This window comes from Talpa occidentalis, unplaced genomic scaffold (genome assembly GCF_014898055.3).
Source record: "Talpa occidentalis isolate TD23 unplaced genomic scaffold, MPIMG_talOcc4v2.1 talOcc4.7, whole genome shotgun sequence".
NCBI classification, from domain to species: Eukaryota; Metazoa; Chordata; class Mammalia; order Eulipotyphla; family Talpidae; genus Talpa; species Talpa occidentalis.
This window is the reverse complement of record NW_023605083.1, coordinates 123,981,482-123,996,885: the sequence shown is the minus strand read 5'-3', so window position 1 is coordinate 123,996,885 and position 15,404 is coordinate 123,981,482. Positions and strand designations below refer to the sequence as shown.

The following is a 15,404-nucleotide window of genomic DNA, read 5'->3' as shown; positions in this document are numbered from 1 at the left end:
TGTCTAGTTCACTATTTTTCCCTAAACAAGGAAATAATATTCAGCCCAGTAGGGATCCTAACAGCAAATCCAGTCTGCGTGGCCTCCAAAGCAAATGAGCTATGAAATCCAATGTTCTGAAGTGGGTGAGTGGCTGTGGGAAAGACAGGGACCTGACATTAGTAGTTCAAAGAAATTTACACCACACATGTGATAACTATTCATTCTAAGGAAACCACCTCCCCCAAGCACAGATGAGGGCCACTGGTAGCGGAGCCCACTGAGAGAAGTGACTAAGGGCCACCTGCACATGGACTGTGGGATGAACGAGCTGTGATGGGAGAGGCGAGCACAGCACTAAGGGGCTACACAAGTCAAACAAGAACTACTGAGGCACACCAGGTGTCTTCTACCACCTCCTCCATAATGAAATGTCTGAAACATTGGAAAAGGCCCCACCTGACGCCCCTCAGAGTCCCTTTTCCAAGGTTTTACTTGTCTACTGTAGCTAATTTGAGCCACACATGGAAGGGAGGTTAAGAGCATGAGTTGCGGATTTTAAAAAGCCTTGATTTGAATACCAGCTCAACCATTTCGTAACTGGTATTCAAATTCCGTATCAGTTTCTTTATCAGTAAGAGAACAGTTACTCTTTCTAGGACAGTTATAAGGAGTAAATACAAACAACTATACATGTGAAGGTCTTAACACCATGCCCAAACTAAAGTTATTATTACTAAATTAAAAAAAAAATCAGATACTATAGTATCACTTACTTGTGGTAATTCTCCTTTTTTTCATCTCTCCAGTTTTTATTCAACTGATGAATTTTCACAGCTACATATCTTTGTTCTGTTAGATCAAATGCCTATAAAGAAAAGGACAAATTACATTGTGGTTAAGAGCTAACAAGAATTACAAGCAACTGACCTGCAGCTTCTATTTAACAGTTCGACACACTCGATATCCAAAATACACTATTAAATAAAAACAGCAGTGGACAATACATCACATACTTGTATCACAGCTGTGAAGTAATAAACTTGCGATCAGATAATTCAGAAGTCTCCAGACACACTGGCACCAAGGGGTTTAGGAAAAAAAACAAGCATAAACCACAAACAGAAAGACAACCCCTGCCTTAACAGTCATTTAAAAACAATCCTCTTTCTGGACATCATCTACCCTTCCTTTGGGACCTTTCTCCCTTTAGTTGACACTCCAGCATTAAGTCCTGCCACTTCTGAAATGCCAAGAACCTAGACTCTCTGCCTCTTTCAGAAATAAAGATATACCTCTTTGAATTTGTTAAGAAAACAGCCTTGTCACTTGTTTTATTGTATATATTAAAATAACAAAAGCAAAAAAGTCCTGCCTTTGGGTATTTGAAGAGTAGTTTCTGGTTCCTGTAAGATCTGAAGTTAGTCACACCATATCAATTTTCCAACACTGTCCAAAGAAAGGGACATACTTTCCCTCAAAAGCCATCACTGTCAAAGTCCAGGATCAGCTATTATCAGGGTATGGAAAAAATTAACATACCAGTTTTTAGGAAGTTGGGTGTAAACCAAAATTTGACAAGTAGCATTTCAACACAACAGATTTCCTCATAACAAAGAATTTACTGAGAAACTCAATAAATTCTCAGTTTTTAGAAGTTCAGATTAAAAACTTACTACTTTAAAACTCTATGGGGGGAGGGCCTCCCCATTGGCACAGCGGTTGAGCGCTGGGTTGCGAAGCTGCCCGCAGCCTCTGCAGCGCTGGTTCGATCCCCGGCTGCTCCCCGGCCACTGGAGGAGGGTCCCACATGGCGAGCAGACCTCTCCTGCCGCCCGCTGCTCCCCTCAGCAGTGTACTTCGGCCCTTCTGCCTGCTCTGCTCCCCGCTCTGGCTCTGGTGAATTCTCTCACCCTCCCACGCTTCTGACTGTACCCAGTGCTTGTATAAATAAGTAAAATAAATAAATAAATAAATAAAAATAAATCTTTTTAAAAAAAAAAAAAAAAAAACTCTATGGGGGGCCTCCCTGGTGGCGCAGCAGTTGAGCGCTGGGTTGCGAGGCTGCCAGCAGCCTCTGCAGCGCCGGTTCGATCCCCGGCTGCTCCCCGGCCACCGGAGGAGGGTCCCACATGGCGTGCGGACCTCCCCTGCCGCCCGCTGCTCCCCTCAGCAGTGTACTTCGGTCCTTCTGCCTCCTCTGCTCCCTGCTCTGGCTCTGGTGAATTCTCTCACCCTCCCGCGCTTCTGACTGTACCCAGTGCTTGTATAAATAAATAAATAAATCTTAAAAAAAAAAAAAAAAAAAAAGACACTATTTAAAAAAAAAAACTCTATGGGGACTACACCTGGGGGTGGGGGTAAGCAAATATTGTTTAAAAATGAAAAATTATGTAAAAAATAAAAAAAATTAAAAACCAGAGAAAAACCTAAAACTTAATGTACTTCTAAGTATTAAACTCAAAAAATAAAATAAAATAAAGATCCGCTGTCAGAAGGATTACCTTTTCTCTACATTCTTACCAGCACTTATAATTAGGCTTTTTTGGTAATAGTCATTCTAACTTGTGTGAGGTGAAATCTCAGTGGTTTTGATTTGCACTTTCCTAATGATAAGCAATGTTGAACATAAGCTCTTGATCTTTTTGGGAAAGTTGTCTCTATGCAATTAACAGTCATATTAAAGTCCAAAGACATGGGGGGAAAGGCCACTTTTTCCTCTACAAAACACTCTCAAACTTAAAACAAGCTATCTTAAAAAACAAACCAAGAGGTTCCTCAGTCTACTATAAATGCAGTTACCATATAACCCAGCAATTCACTCCTAGGGATCTACCCAAAGGAAATAAAACCATTGATTCAAAGAAATACCTGTACCCCTATGTTTACTACAGCACTATTTATAAGAGGCAAAACCTGGAAACAACCCAAATGCCCAAAAATAGATGACTGGATCAAGAAGATGTGATACATATACACAATGGAATACTATTCAGCAATCAAAAAAATAGACTCATGCCATTCACAGCAACATAAATGGAGCTAGAAGTAATTATGCTCAGTGAAATAAGTCAGAAGGAAAAAGAAAAATACTGGATGGTTTCACTTACAGGAGGAATATAGGGGAACCAAATAAGACATTAGGGGAAAAATAATAACAATACAAAACAAAAACCAACAATTATAAATTAGAGACATCCTGCAGGGGAGGAGGAAGGAGAAGGATCAGAGGGAGGGTGGGAGGAGCACAGCGGACTGTGATGATGGTGCACGGGTGCACTGGTAAAGGAAATTCTATGAGGACTACACCTGAGGGAGACGGGGAAAGCAAACATTTGTTTAAAAATGAACAATGATGGGGCTTCCCCGGTGGCACAGCGGTTGAGCGCTGGGCTGCGAGGCTGCCTGCAGCCTCTGTAGCGCCGGCTTGATCTCCAGACCCGCGGCCACTGGCGAGGGTCCCACATGGCACGCAGACCTCTCCTGCGGCACCCGCTTCTCCCCTCAGCAGTGCACTGCATCAGTCTGCCTGTTCTGCTCCCCGCTCTGGTTCTGATGGATTCTCTCACCCTCCTGTGCTTCTGACTGTACCCAGTGCTTGTATAAATAAATAAATCTTTTAAAAAAAATGTTTAAAAAATGCATAAAAAAATAAATAAAAACACACAAAACAAAAAAATAAAATAAAAACTTATTACTTTAGGGCTTCCCTGGTGGTGCAAGAGGTTAAGCACTGCACTATGAAGCAATCCGCAGCTTCTGCAGCATGAATTTGATCCCCAGCCAGCCAGGGAGCAACCCACATGGTGCAACAGACCTCTTCTGATTCGACTGCTGCTCTCCTCAGCAGTGTATTTCAGTCAGTCTGCCTGTTCTGTTCCCCACTTTGTCTCTGGTGAATCCTCTCACCCCCCTAAACTTCTGGCCTGTACCCCAGCTCTTGTATGCATAAATAAATCTTTAAAAAAAATAAAAACATTACTGTAGTTTCAACACCTATCTCCAGTTTTCACAAATGTATGAAGAGAGGAAGGTAAAAGGCACAGGATATACAGTCCATGTACAGTGGTGATGATTGTTCCATAGAACTTTTAAAATGTAGGCTACCTCTAGAAAAGTATTGCATACAAGAGAAGCTGCTTGTAAATGATTATATATCTTACATATTTTATCATCTACATTATATATGTAAATTATTCTAAATTTAGACCAGTATGCCTTTAAAGTACAAAGGTCATGTCATTCAGAGTATCTTATGTCAAAGAAATAAATGCTTTTTTAAAATTATTTTTTAAAAATTTATTTATGCATACAAGACTGGGGTGTAATAAGCGAGAAGTGTGGGGGGGGTGAGAGGATTCACAAGAGTTAGAGTGGGGAACAGAACAGGCAGATGCACTGAAACACAGCTGTGGGGAGCAGTGGGCAAGACAGGAGAGGTCTCCTGCGCCATGTGGGTGAGCTTCCTGGCTGGGGATCGAACTCATATTGCAGTGGCTCACAATAGCTTGACAGCACTGCGTCTTTAACTCCTACACCACAAGGAAGGTCCATAGATAAATGCTTTTGAACTGTATTTTTCTTTCAGAGTCTAAAGACCACCTACAAGCATACATCATGGCTTTATACCAGAAAACCATTTCAAGCCATTATAAAAAAATTAAAAACCTCTTAATTTAGGCAAGAGAATATAAAAGGAACCCAAATTAGGAAAGAAGAAGTGAAACTAGCACTATTTGCAGACAACGTGATAATATAGATACGAAACCCTGGAAACTCCACTAAAAAAGGAAGATTCCACCAATTGAAATAGTAAGTCAATACAGTAAAGTGGCAGGGTACAAAATAAATTTACAAAAATCAGTTGCAAAAGAGAGGAGAAAGAAATCAAAATTGCAACAAAAAGAATTAAATTCCTAGCATTAAACTTAACAAAGGACTTATACAATAAAATGAAAACGTAAGACATTGCTAAAAAAATAGAAGAGGACCCCCCCGGGTGGCGCAAGGGGTTAAGCACCACACTATAAAGCAATCCGAAGCCTCTGCAGGATGAGTTCGATCCCCAGCCAGCCAGGGAGCAACCCACATAGTGCAGCAGACCTCTCCTGCCTCGCCCGCTGCTCCCCTCAGCAGTATATTTCAGTCGGCCTGCCTGTTCTGTTCCCCACTCTGTCTCTGGTGAATCCTCTCACCCCCCGCATCTCTGGCCTGTACCCCAGCTCTTGTATGCATAAATAAATAAATCTTTTTTAAAATTAAATAAATAAATGATACAAAAACCAGAAAGATACTCTCCACTCATGGATTGAAATAATCAACATTGTTAAAAATCCTTTAAAGCTCTATAAAGGCTTCAAAGCAAAAGAACATCACTAAAGCTCACATGGAACCATAAAAGACCCCAAACAGCCAAACAATCCTGAGAAAAAAAAGAAAAGTGGTAGCATCACACCCTCAGACTTCAAGCTATACTACAAAGCTACAGTAATCAAAATGGTATGGTACTGGACTAAAAACAGACACACAGACCAATGGACTAGAAATGAGAGCCCAAACAAACCCACACATATATGGACAGCTAGTCTAAGACAAAAGAGCCAAAACTATACAGTGGAAAAAGGAATGTCTCTTCAATAAATGGTGTTGGGAAAATTGAAGAGTTACATGCCAAAAAAAAAAAAAAAAAGAAAGAAAGAAACTAGATCACCATCTCTCACTTCATACAAAATTAACTCAAAATGGATTAAAGGCAAAAATTAAAAAATAAAGGATCGGATTCAAAAAATGAAAACAAAAAAAGCAGAGGAAAGGAATAAAAGCAGAAGGTAATGAAACAGAAAAATCAAACAGTAGATATGATCACCAAAATAAAAAGTTGATTCACAGAGGAAAGAAAAATGATTAACCTACGGTCTATAAGATATGGGTAATATTTTTAAATCAAGTTGAAATAGAATTTCCAGAATATTTAAAATTACTAAAACTGACTTAAGAAGGGAAGGAGAAAAATCTGACAGATCACTATTTGTATAAGGAACTGAAAAGCTGGTCAAATATCTTCCTCTAAGATGATACCTACTCAAGTGGTTTTATGAGTCAGCTCTAAGAAGCTGTCAAGGAATTAACAATCTGGATAAGACAATGCATTTCAGGACACAGGAAAAGAAAACTTGTCCTAGGATAACTATGACATTCAAGCTAGACAATGCCACTTGCACACAAAAACAACTATGGGCCAATCCTACTTAAGAAATATCAAGAAAATGAACCCAGATGTACATGAAGAATGTTACAGTTTTGAAAATGGACAGTGATGATAGTAGTACACCACTGTGAGTGTGCTTAGTATCACTGAATTATACACCTAGAAAATGGCTAAAGTGCTAAATTTTATGTATTTATCGCCACAACAAACATAATTAACAAAAAAAATTAAAAGATATAACTAGTTTTTACTGATTTTATTTGAAATGAAAGCTAATTATTTTACTCAAAATTTCCCAAACACGAAGTCATACAAACATAACCTGAATCATAAGTAAAAGCTGCACTTAGACCACTTAAAAAACCAATTTTACATTTAAAAGCCAGGTACCAGAAACAACTAGAAAAATTTATGGAAACCATGGCTGGTGAACTTGTTATAGATCCGTAGCTATATAAAAATGGCTAAATTTCTCATTTGGTAAAAATCCATTGGTGGAACACAGTATCCATACTCTGCTGACCAGGTGGATGGCCTCCAATTGCCTGCAGAATGCCAGGTTACTAAACACTGACTTAGATGATGAAAAAATTTTTTTAAACAAGAAGCAGGTTTTCAATAACAATTTCAATGAGTATATTTTTTGTTGGGGGGGGGGGAACTTTATGAGAATAAAGTTAAAACATTTCTAGCAAATGTGGATGAAGCGGTAAGTACAAAGCCAGAATAAAATACAATGAAATTCCACTACTAGTTAGAAACGAGCACTTACTTTTTTCTTTAAAAAAAAAAAAAAATCTTTATTTTTCAAACTTGATAAGAGGGTAAATTATTGTATCCTGCTCAGTCCCTTAAGTTTACTGGAAGAAATAAGTTTAAGAACATAAACGTTCCTGAAGTTTTCATTTTTCAACTAATAGACATCAATCCACAGTCATCACTAGTCTAAATGTTTTCCAACTTGGTAATAACAAATATTTAACCTTAAATCTTTAAACTTGATTCCTCATACTTACCTTGTAAACTTCACTGAAACCTCCTCTACCCAAAAGGTGTAACAACAGATATCTGTCATTTAGCGTTGGATGATCTTTAAATCTGTAAAATAAAGAATATGTCACAATCTGAGGTCAAGGCCTACATAATCTTCTATATTTGCAAAATTCCCAGAGCATCTAATATGTTACTCACACCTCTATAGTGGGGGCTTACTGTCTGGCAATCAATACCAATATAGCTAATTATAAGCATAAAATTACATAGTTCAGAGACAGCAAAATCAAAGCGAACAGCATTAGCAGTAGAGCCATGTGATAGAAGTGCTAGTGTCAGCAGAGTCACAATTAGATCTGTGACCTATCTTGATCTCCCTCCTTTCTTTTCTACTATAAAGTGAGGAGGCAGACTACATTTTATCAGGGATTTTTAAACTGTGCAATTTGGTTCCTGCAAACATTTCACAGCCATGTGCTCCCACCATTCCAAAACTATGCAGAATAAAAAATCCATGATATTTTACATGTCCTTAAAAACAAATGTGATTAAAAAGTAAGTCACATTGGGCCTCCCCGGTGGCGCAGCGGTTGAGCGCTGGGTTGCGAAGCTGCCCGCAGCCTCTGCAGCGCCGGTTCGATTCCCAGCTGCTCCCCGGCCACCAGAGGAGGGTCCCACATGGCGCGCAGACCTCTCCTGCCGCCCGCTGCTCCCCTCAGCAGTGTACTTCAGTCCTTCTGCCTGCTCTGCTCCCCGCTCTGGCTCTGGTGAATTCTCTCACCCTCCCGCGCTTCTGACTGTACCCAATGCTTGTATAAATAAATAAATAAATCTTAAAAAAAAAAAGTAAGTCACATGTTCTATGTGTATTTGTTTTCTCTCTTTAAGACAGAAAGTATTCATGATAAAACTGTTTCCCACATGTGGATTTCCACCTTGTATCATTTTCTATACAAGGAAATGAGATTCCAAGCAAAATAAGTTTAAAAATATTTCTACCTAGTTCCTGATTTTATGCAGCCCAATTATTAATACTGAACTACTTTATATTGATTTTGATACAGCCGCATGCCTGGGAGATGACATTATGGTGTCTGTAACGGTAGTTCTGGAGTCAGATCCAAGTTTAACTGCTTGGTCATACTAGGTATGTGTCTCTGATCATGTTAACTCAAGTTCTTTAAGCCTGTTTCTCAGTCTAAATATTAAAGATGAGCTGCCTCATTGGATTATTGTAAAATGTAAATGAAAGAAAACTAAATAAAGGCACAGAGTACTATGATTGGCACAGAGTTCTCAGGAATCCAAACTACTGCTGCCTGGCATTTTACAGAAAGAAAATTCCGTGGCTCACAATGAACAAACAAGCTGTAGTTATATAACAAAAATTTTCAGAGTCACAAAAATGTGGGAAAGAACAAACTACAGATAGAAACCATTTCCTACACTCTAATTCTCCCAGTTTAAACCCCTTAAATGACTTCTAAACAAAAGTGGACATTTATCTACAAACGTGCTGAGCTGAAAAGGATCTTGTTAAAAACCTCAATAGTCAATTGGCTGAAAGGTCATTCTGAAAGTGGGTGACATTTCAACCCAATACTCTTTCTGCACTGTCTAACCACTCTGTAGGAAAACCTGAACAGTGTATCCCAACTATGACTGCAATGACCTCTGTTCATGCAAAATGCTGTCTCAGATACACACACACACAAACAGCTCAAAAATATTTTTTTAACTAAAGCAAATTACAATTTTGTTCATAAAACTTTATTACACCCTACAATAGAGCTAAACACTCGAGAATCGAAGCAAAAACATCATTCACGATCATGTCAGAAAGTGCTCAACAATCTCCAGCCCAGTATACCCCCAATTTGCTTACTGTGAATTATCTTCATTATGTATCCTTTTTAGTTCCCTGATATGTAGATTTCTAACCCTTTCTAGCCTTTCCAGTTCTGCCTGGATCTCCGCTTCCTCCTATATTGAAAAAGAAAGAAACAGCTCAAAAGATACAATCTCATTTCAAAAGTAATAGCGTATATTTATAAAAAGCTAAAGGAAGATAAATTTTGTAATGAAAAAGATATTTTCTCAGAATTAGAATTTTAATCAGAAAAAACAAGCCTATAACAAAATAATAAGTCATCTGTCCCCCAACTCATTGCACTCCATTGCCCATTCTCCAGATATAACAACTGTTGAGCTTCTTGCAGTTTTCAAGAAACATGCTATATATACACATAGGTACACAATCATTGTTTTACAAAAATCAGGTTCTCTATTTGGTTATGTTCTGTAAGTACAGGTTATACTTAGTGTCTTAAATTCCAATGATTTGACAAGATCTGAGAAAACAGCACCCACTCAAAACAAAGGGACTATTAAATTTAAAAGATTAGCAATTTACATCTAAGAAGCTTCAAAGAACATCGTCAACAACAAATACAGGTGCCCTTGTATTACAATATGGTTGGTGTAAGAGCTTCTCTTCTTAGCTAGTGTGAGCAAGAATTAAAAGCTGCTATGTGATTCTAAATACCATGAGTTTTAGTATCAATTTTAGAACCATCTGTTCTTATTTTATATTTAATTTTTATTGTAAAGTTAACCACTTATGAACCCTTATGAAGAGTACAAAATTATCTACTAGTATACCACTGGTGCAAAAAGCACTCTGACTGACTCAATGGCTGGAGCCGATTTCAAAATAAACAAATTCCACCACTAAAATAAGACTTGACAGTGACAATACTCAAATTTTTGCAGGTGTGTGAGACAATTACATTTGCCCAAATTACCAAACAGCTTCAACACCAAATGTGAATCAAAAATTGTATTTTTCCAGACAGGTTTTTTTCATTACACTTACCTTTTTAAGATGACCTAATCTGAGTTTGAAGATTTCTTCTTGTTCATGGTATTCTGCTAATGTTAACCTGGAAAATAATGGTAGAAAGTTCAGTAAGAAACAAGCTCTACTGTACTGCTGTAGTGTCAATCTCTTACTTGTCTAGAAGACAGGTTATCTGCAGTCCATTGACAAAAAAAGTCTGTAATCTATTAGATGTAATGTCAAGAAGGCATTCAGAGCCGTGGTGGTGTGCTGTGGGCAAGAGAGACGGATTTGTAAACCCCAGAGCGAGGTTCTGCCAGCCCGAGGCCGCTGCTGTGCGGAGACCCGGGGTAAAGCCGCCGCCACCATGTCTGATCAGGAGGCAAAACCTTCAACTGAGGACTTGGGCGATAAGAAGGAAGGAGAATACATTAAACTCAAAGTTATTGGACAGGATAGCAGTGAGATTCACTTCAAAGTGAAAATGACGACAAATCTCAAGAAACTCCAAGAATCGTACTGTCAAAGACAGGGAGTTCCAATGAATTCACTCAGGTTTCTCTTTGAAGGTCAGAGAATTGCTGATAATCACACTCCAAAAGAACTGGGAATGGAGGAAGATGTGATTGAAGTTAATCGGGAACAAACGGGGGTCATTCAAAGGTTTAGATATTCTTTTTATTTTTTTCCTTTTCCCTTAATCCTTTTTTATTTTTAAAAATAGTTCTTTTGTAATGTGGTGTTCAAACAATTGAAAACTGGCACCCCATCTCTTTAAAACACCCGGAAATTTGAATTTTAGTGCCCATTATTCATTAGTTTGTTTTCATTGTGCTGATTTTTGGTGCTCAAACCTCAGCCCCCTTCATATTGCCCTCTCCTTCAAAAAAAATGACACATGTGTACAGAGAGGCCACCTTTTCCAGGACTGTTCATTTTCATGCTTGTGATAAGTAAGATCAACCAATGCGAGTGTTCATAATGACTTTCCAATTAGCCCTGAAGTTCTAGGAGGTGATTGCTTCACTCCTAGACTATGACTTTCAGTGGGAGATGGAAGTTTTTCAGAGAACCGAACTGTGGAAAAATGACCTTTCCTTAACTTGAAGCTACTTCAAAAGTCTGAGGGTCCTGGACCAAGAGAAGAGGAATATGAGGTTGGAGATAACAGATGTGGTGAGAATAATGACTAACTCCAAAGCTGGCTTCACTGAAGAGAAAACATTTTAAGATTAAAGAACAAATTGTCAGAAGATCCCAGAAAAGTTTTCATTAGCAGTTAAAGTTATTCATGCAGAAGTGTATGCAGCAAAACACTGCTCTTTTTTATTTTATTTGTACTCTTTGGCCTGGGATATGGGTTTTAAATGGACATTGTACCAGCTTCACTAAAATAAACAAAATATTTGTAAAAACCGTAAAAAAAAAAAAAGGCGGCAAAGTCACAAGTCTAATTTATGAGAAAAATAAGTATGTTTAAACATTTCTAAAGGGTAAAATAATAAGCCAATGGATTTGATAATTCTTGATGCAACAACAGAAAGGGGAAAAGTGACCTAGTAGAAAGAGTTCAGGATTTGGAATCCAAGTACTAGGTCTCCAAGTACAACTTGTACCATTGGCCTTATGACCCTCAGAAAGCAACTTTAAGCTCTTCAGTTTCAGTTTCCTAGAAATGCATCAAATAATGATATCTAATAAAGTTGTTGTGACTATTAAATAAGAATGTAAAAATAATCTATCAATTGTAAAATGCTACTTAAACACAATTCTCAAAGGGTTGATCACTCATGTCGAGACCTGCTACAAAAAATGAGTCACTAAAGACAACAACGATTGATTCATGCGTACCACGTTTGCCTGAACAATCTTTCAAATCTTGGTTCCTACTTGGACTTTTTGAAAGAAAATATTTTGTGTTGGGCCTCCCCGGTGGCGCAGCGGTTGAGCGCTGGGTTGCAGAGCTGCCGGCAGCCTCTGCAGCGCCAGTTCTATCCCCGGCTGCTCCCCGGCCACCAGAGGAGGGTCCCACATGGCGCGCAGACCTCTCCTGCCGCCCGCTGCTCCCCTCAGCAGTGTACTTCGGTCCTTCTGCCTGCTCTGCTCCCCGCTCTGGCTCTGGTGGGTTCTCTCGCCCTCCCGCGCTTCTGACTGTACCCAGTGCTTGTATAAATAAATAAATAAATCTTTAAAAAAAAAAAAAAAAAAAGAAAGAAAAGAAAATATTTTGTGTTTATAACCTAGTTTTTCTTTCTTACCACAGATCTGAGGCACAGAGGAGGGGAGAAGGGCGGGTTCAAAACAGAGGCTAGAGGCGGGAAGAACACACGAGACTATGGTGGTGGGCGACGGCAAGGACTACGTGTAAGAGGAGACAATGTGGTCTCTCACAGTTCAGCTCAAGAAAGAACATACGTTTCGTTTTCAGCTCCATTGGTCTTGCTTTTCCGCTGTTTCTGTTCATTGGTTGCTGGAGGGGCCTGTCCCATAGCAGGAGGTTTTCGCTTTGCTAACATTTTCCGTTGTCTTTCTATCTCTTCCCTCTGTGAATTTATCCTTTCCTGTTGCCTAGAGATAGAAAAGACATTGCACAAAGGAAAAAGGTCAGAAAACTTTTAGAATATTTATAGAACAAACAAAAATACCTTTGTAACCTGCAAATTTGATTTTTTTTTTTTAAAAGCCTCTTTAAATCAAGTAGAGATTTGATTCCAACTGCAGGTTGGAGGAGCAAATAAATGGTAACAGAAAGAATTTTTTGAATGAGCCTATGCTTTAGGATACTAGTTACCAAAGAATAATATCAAATTTGTATTGTGACCTTTTTTTTTTTTTTGACTCAAAAGGAATAATTTTCTGGTTCCTTTTTAACAGCTAAGAAAAGAACTTTCTGGTTTGAGTTCATTAAAGATCTATAAGAAGAAAAGTACAAAAGGACCCAAATGCCTTTTTATCTATTTAAAGTTTCCTCAATCTAGAAAGAAACCAAATTTTTAAGATGCTAAACGATGTAAAAAAAATGGTTTCTTTTTAGGTCCATCATTTATTCTCTTCTAAGTGAACCATTACCACTCACTGAGATGGTAAAACCTAAACTAAGCTGTCTCTTAAAAAAAAAATACACCAGAGAAAGTGCAATGAAACATTGCAGCTAGTACAAACTCCTTAGGGAATGGCACATAAAATAAATTAACAAAAAATAATCTTCTGATCTCTACCACCACCACCACCACTGAAGCACCTCCTAAGATGATACCCAATTTTTCTGTAACAAGCTGGTTTACAAATTAGGAATCAACAAAAATACCAGCGTTTAGAAAATCACTTTCTCTTATATCCTACCATCTAACAGATATTAGGTTTATAAATTTGGTATAGAAAAATATTCTAAGACTTGGGGCCTCCCCGGTGGCGCAGCGGTTGAGAGCTGGGTTGCGAAGCTGCCCGCAGCCTCTGCAGCGCCGGTTGATCCCCGGTTGCTCCCCGGCCACTGGAGGAGGGTCCCACATGGCGCGCAGACCTCTCCTGCCGCCCGCTGCTCCCCTCAGCAGTGTACTTCGGTCCTTCTGCCTGCTCTGCTCCCCACTCTGGCTCTGGTGAATTCTCTCACCCTCCCGCGCTTCTGACTGTACCCAGTGCTTGTATGTATGTATGTATGTATAAATCAATAAATCAATCAATCAAAAAAATATTCTAAGACTTGACATTAACCACTTAACAAAGTAAAATCTTTAATGTAAATTACCTGTCATAGTCAGTACTCAACTGCCTGCGCCTTCTCTATCACGCCTCCCCATGTCCTTTTCTTGATGCAACCTTTATTTACAGAAATATGTAATAAAGCAATTTAACCTGTTCTCAAAGGAAATCTATTCTGCCCTCATCCCTGACATCACAGTTTTCAGTTTCTAGACATTTTCAGGTTCAGTATATCTTTCCTGAAAGAAAGGCAACCAGAAAAACAAAACTATACTCCTGGGTAGATGCCCATAATTGAGCTCATGCTGCCCATCTGTAGGGTAATACTGCTGGCAAGGCTAACCTAACCAGGGCACTGTAAATAAGCAATCACCTGATAACACGATACCCTTTGCTTCAAGCTGAGCTGAGTGGCTGATTAGATGTCAATTTAACGCAGAATGGGAATTTTAATTCAAGAATTTTCTCTGAAAAAAATCTTTTATCATTAGAGACATATCCCACCATCAGTAAAATACATGCGTATGAATAATTCACGGCTTGAAAGAACTTTGGGTTGTGACACAGACTTCTTAGGTAAAATCACAATTGTCCTCCTGATTCAGTGAGTGTCCCTGAAAACATTTACCTTCTTTGAATGTGAGCCTCCAATCATTTCTACCCTTTGAGGCACCCTGAGCGCAAGGCAGTCTGAAATCTCTGGAGATAACCACACACTATGAAGGTTACAAGGGAAACTAAAGCAGGCTACAGAGGCGCCACAACATTGTCTCTGGGGACCAGCTGCTTTCGGAGATTGAGATTTTAGTAATCACCTCTATTAAACTAAAACTGATTTTCTATTGTTCCAGGGAGAATTCACATTTAATGTCTGCAGAGTCACCAAGAAAAAATACCCACAGCCATTGTATATATTAAAATCATAAGCACAGGGTACACTGAAAAACCTTTGGGATAATCTTAAACTGTACATTCTGAGTGAGAGAGCAAGCTCGCACATGAAAAGTGATGCATCAGAGACCAACGTTATAGTCAGGATTCCGACATTAATTCTTGATGTTCTCGAACTTATCAAGCTACTGATACTTACAATTAAGGCATCCAAAAACAGTATCAGTGATACTTCACTTAAGTTTATTTTGGGAGCACAAAGTTCAGATTATGTCAATAAACTAACTTCTCTTAAAACAATAACCAGATCTTATCAACCCTTATATCACAACATATGGCAGATTCTTTTACAGAGTTGATTCTTTTGTGCACTGATTCAACTTTAAAGAATGTTCATGCTGAGCCTCCCTGGTGGCACAAGGGGTTAAGCACAGCACTGTGAAGCTGTCTGAAGCCTCTGCAGCACGAATTCGATCCCCGAGTTCGAACCCTAGTCAGCCAGGGAGCTACCCACTTGGTGCAGCAGACCTCTCCTATCTTGCCCGCTGCTCCTCTCAGCAGCGTATTTCATTCTGCCTGTTCTGCTCCTCACTCTTATCACTGGTGAATCCTCTCTCTCTCTCTCACACACACACTCTCACACACACACACACACACACACACACACACACACACACACACTCTCTCTCTGGCCTATATCCCAATTCTTGTATGCATAAATAAATAAATCTTAAAAAAAAAAAGAATGTGCATGTTTCATCATTTATGGAAAGACAGTATTTCTACTTTTACAAT

The 15,404-nt window shown here is 38.9% G+C and overlaps 2 protein-coding genes across 7 annotated transcripts in view; one reads left to right on the top strand and one right to left on the bottom strand.

The window, feature by feature from the left end:
* TLK2 (tousled like kinase 2) overlaps nt 1-15,404 on the bottom strand; it is a 114,460-nt gene that overhangs the window by 18,615 nt on the left and 80,441 nt on the right. For all 6 annotated transcript variants that reach the window (XM_037495161.2, XM_037495160.2, XM_037495162.2 and 3 more), the window contains 5 exons: nt 12,435-12,587; nt 10,056-10,122; nt 9,066-9,163; nt 7,204-7,285; nt 756-847 (listed from right to left, as the gene is read on the bottom strand). In XM_037495161.2, the coding sequence (XP_037351058.1) occupies nt 756-847; nt 7,204-7,285; nt 9,066-9,163; nt 10,056-10,122; nt 12,435-12,587 (492 nt within the window). The remainder of the gene's footprint in view (nt 1-755; nt 848-7,203; nt 7,286-9,065; nt 9,164-10,055; nt 10,123-12,434; nt 12,588-15,404) is intronic.
* LOC119232974 (small ubiquitin-related modifier 1-like) lies at nt 10,281-11,669 on the top strand. Its single transcript, XM_037495356.2, has 2 exons — nt 10,281-10,682; nt 11,657-11,669. Exons 1-2 carry the CDS (start codon nt 10,387-10,389, stop codon nt 11,667-11,669), a joined length of 309 nt encoding a protein of 102 aa, XP_037351253.1. The 5' UTR covers nt 10,281-10,386.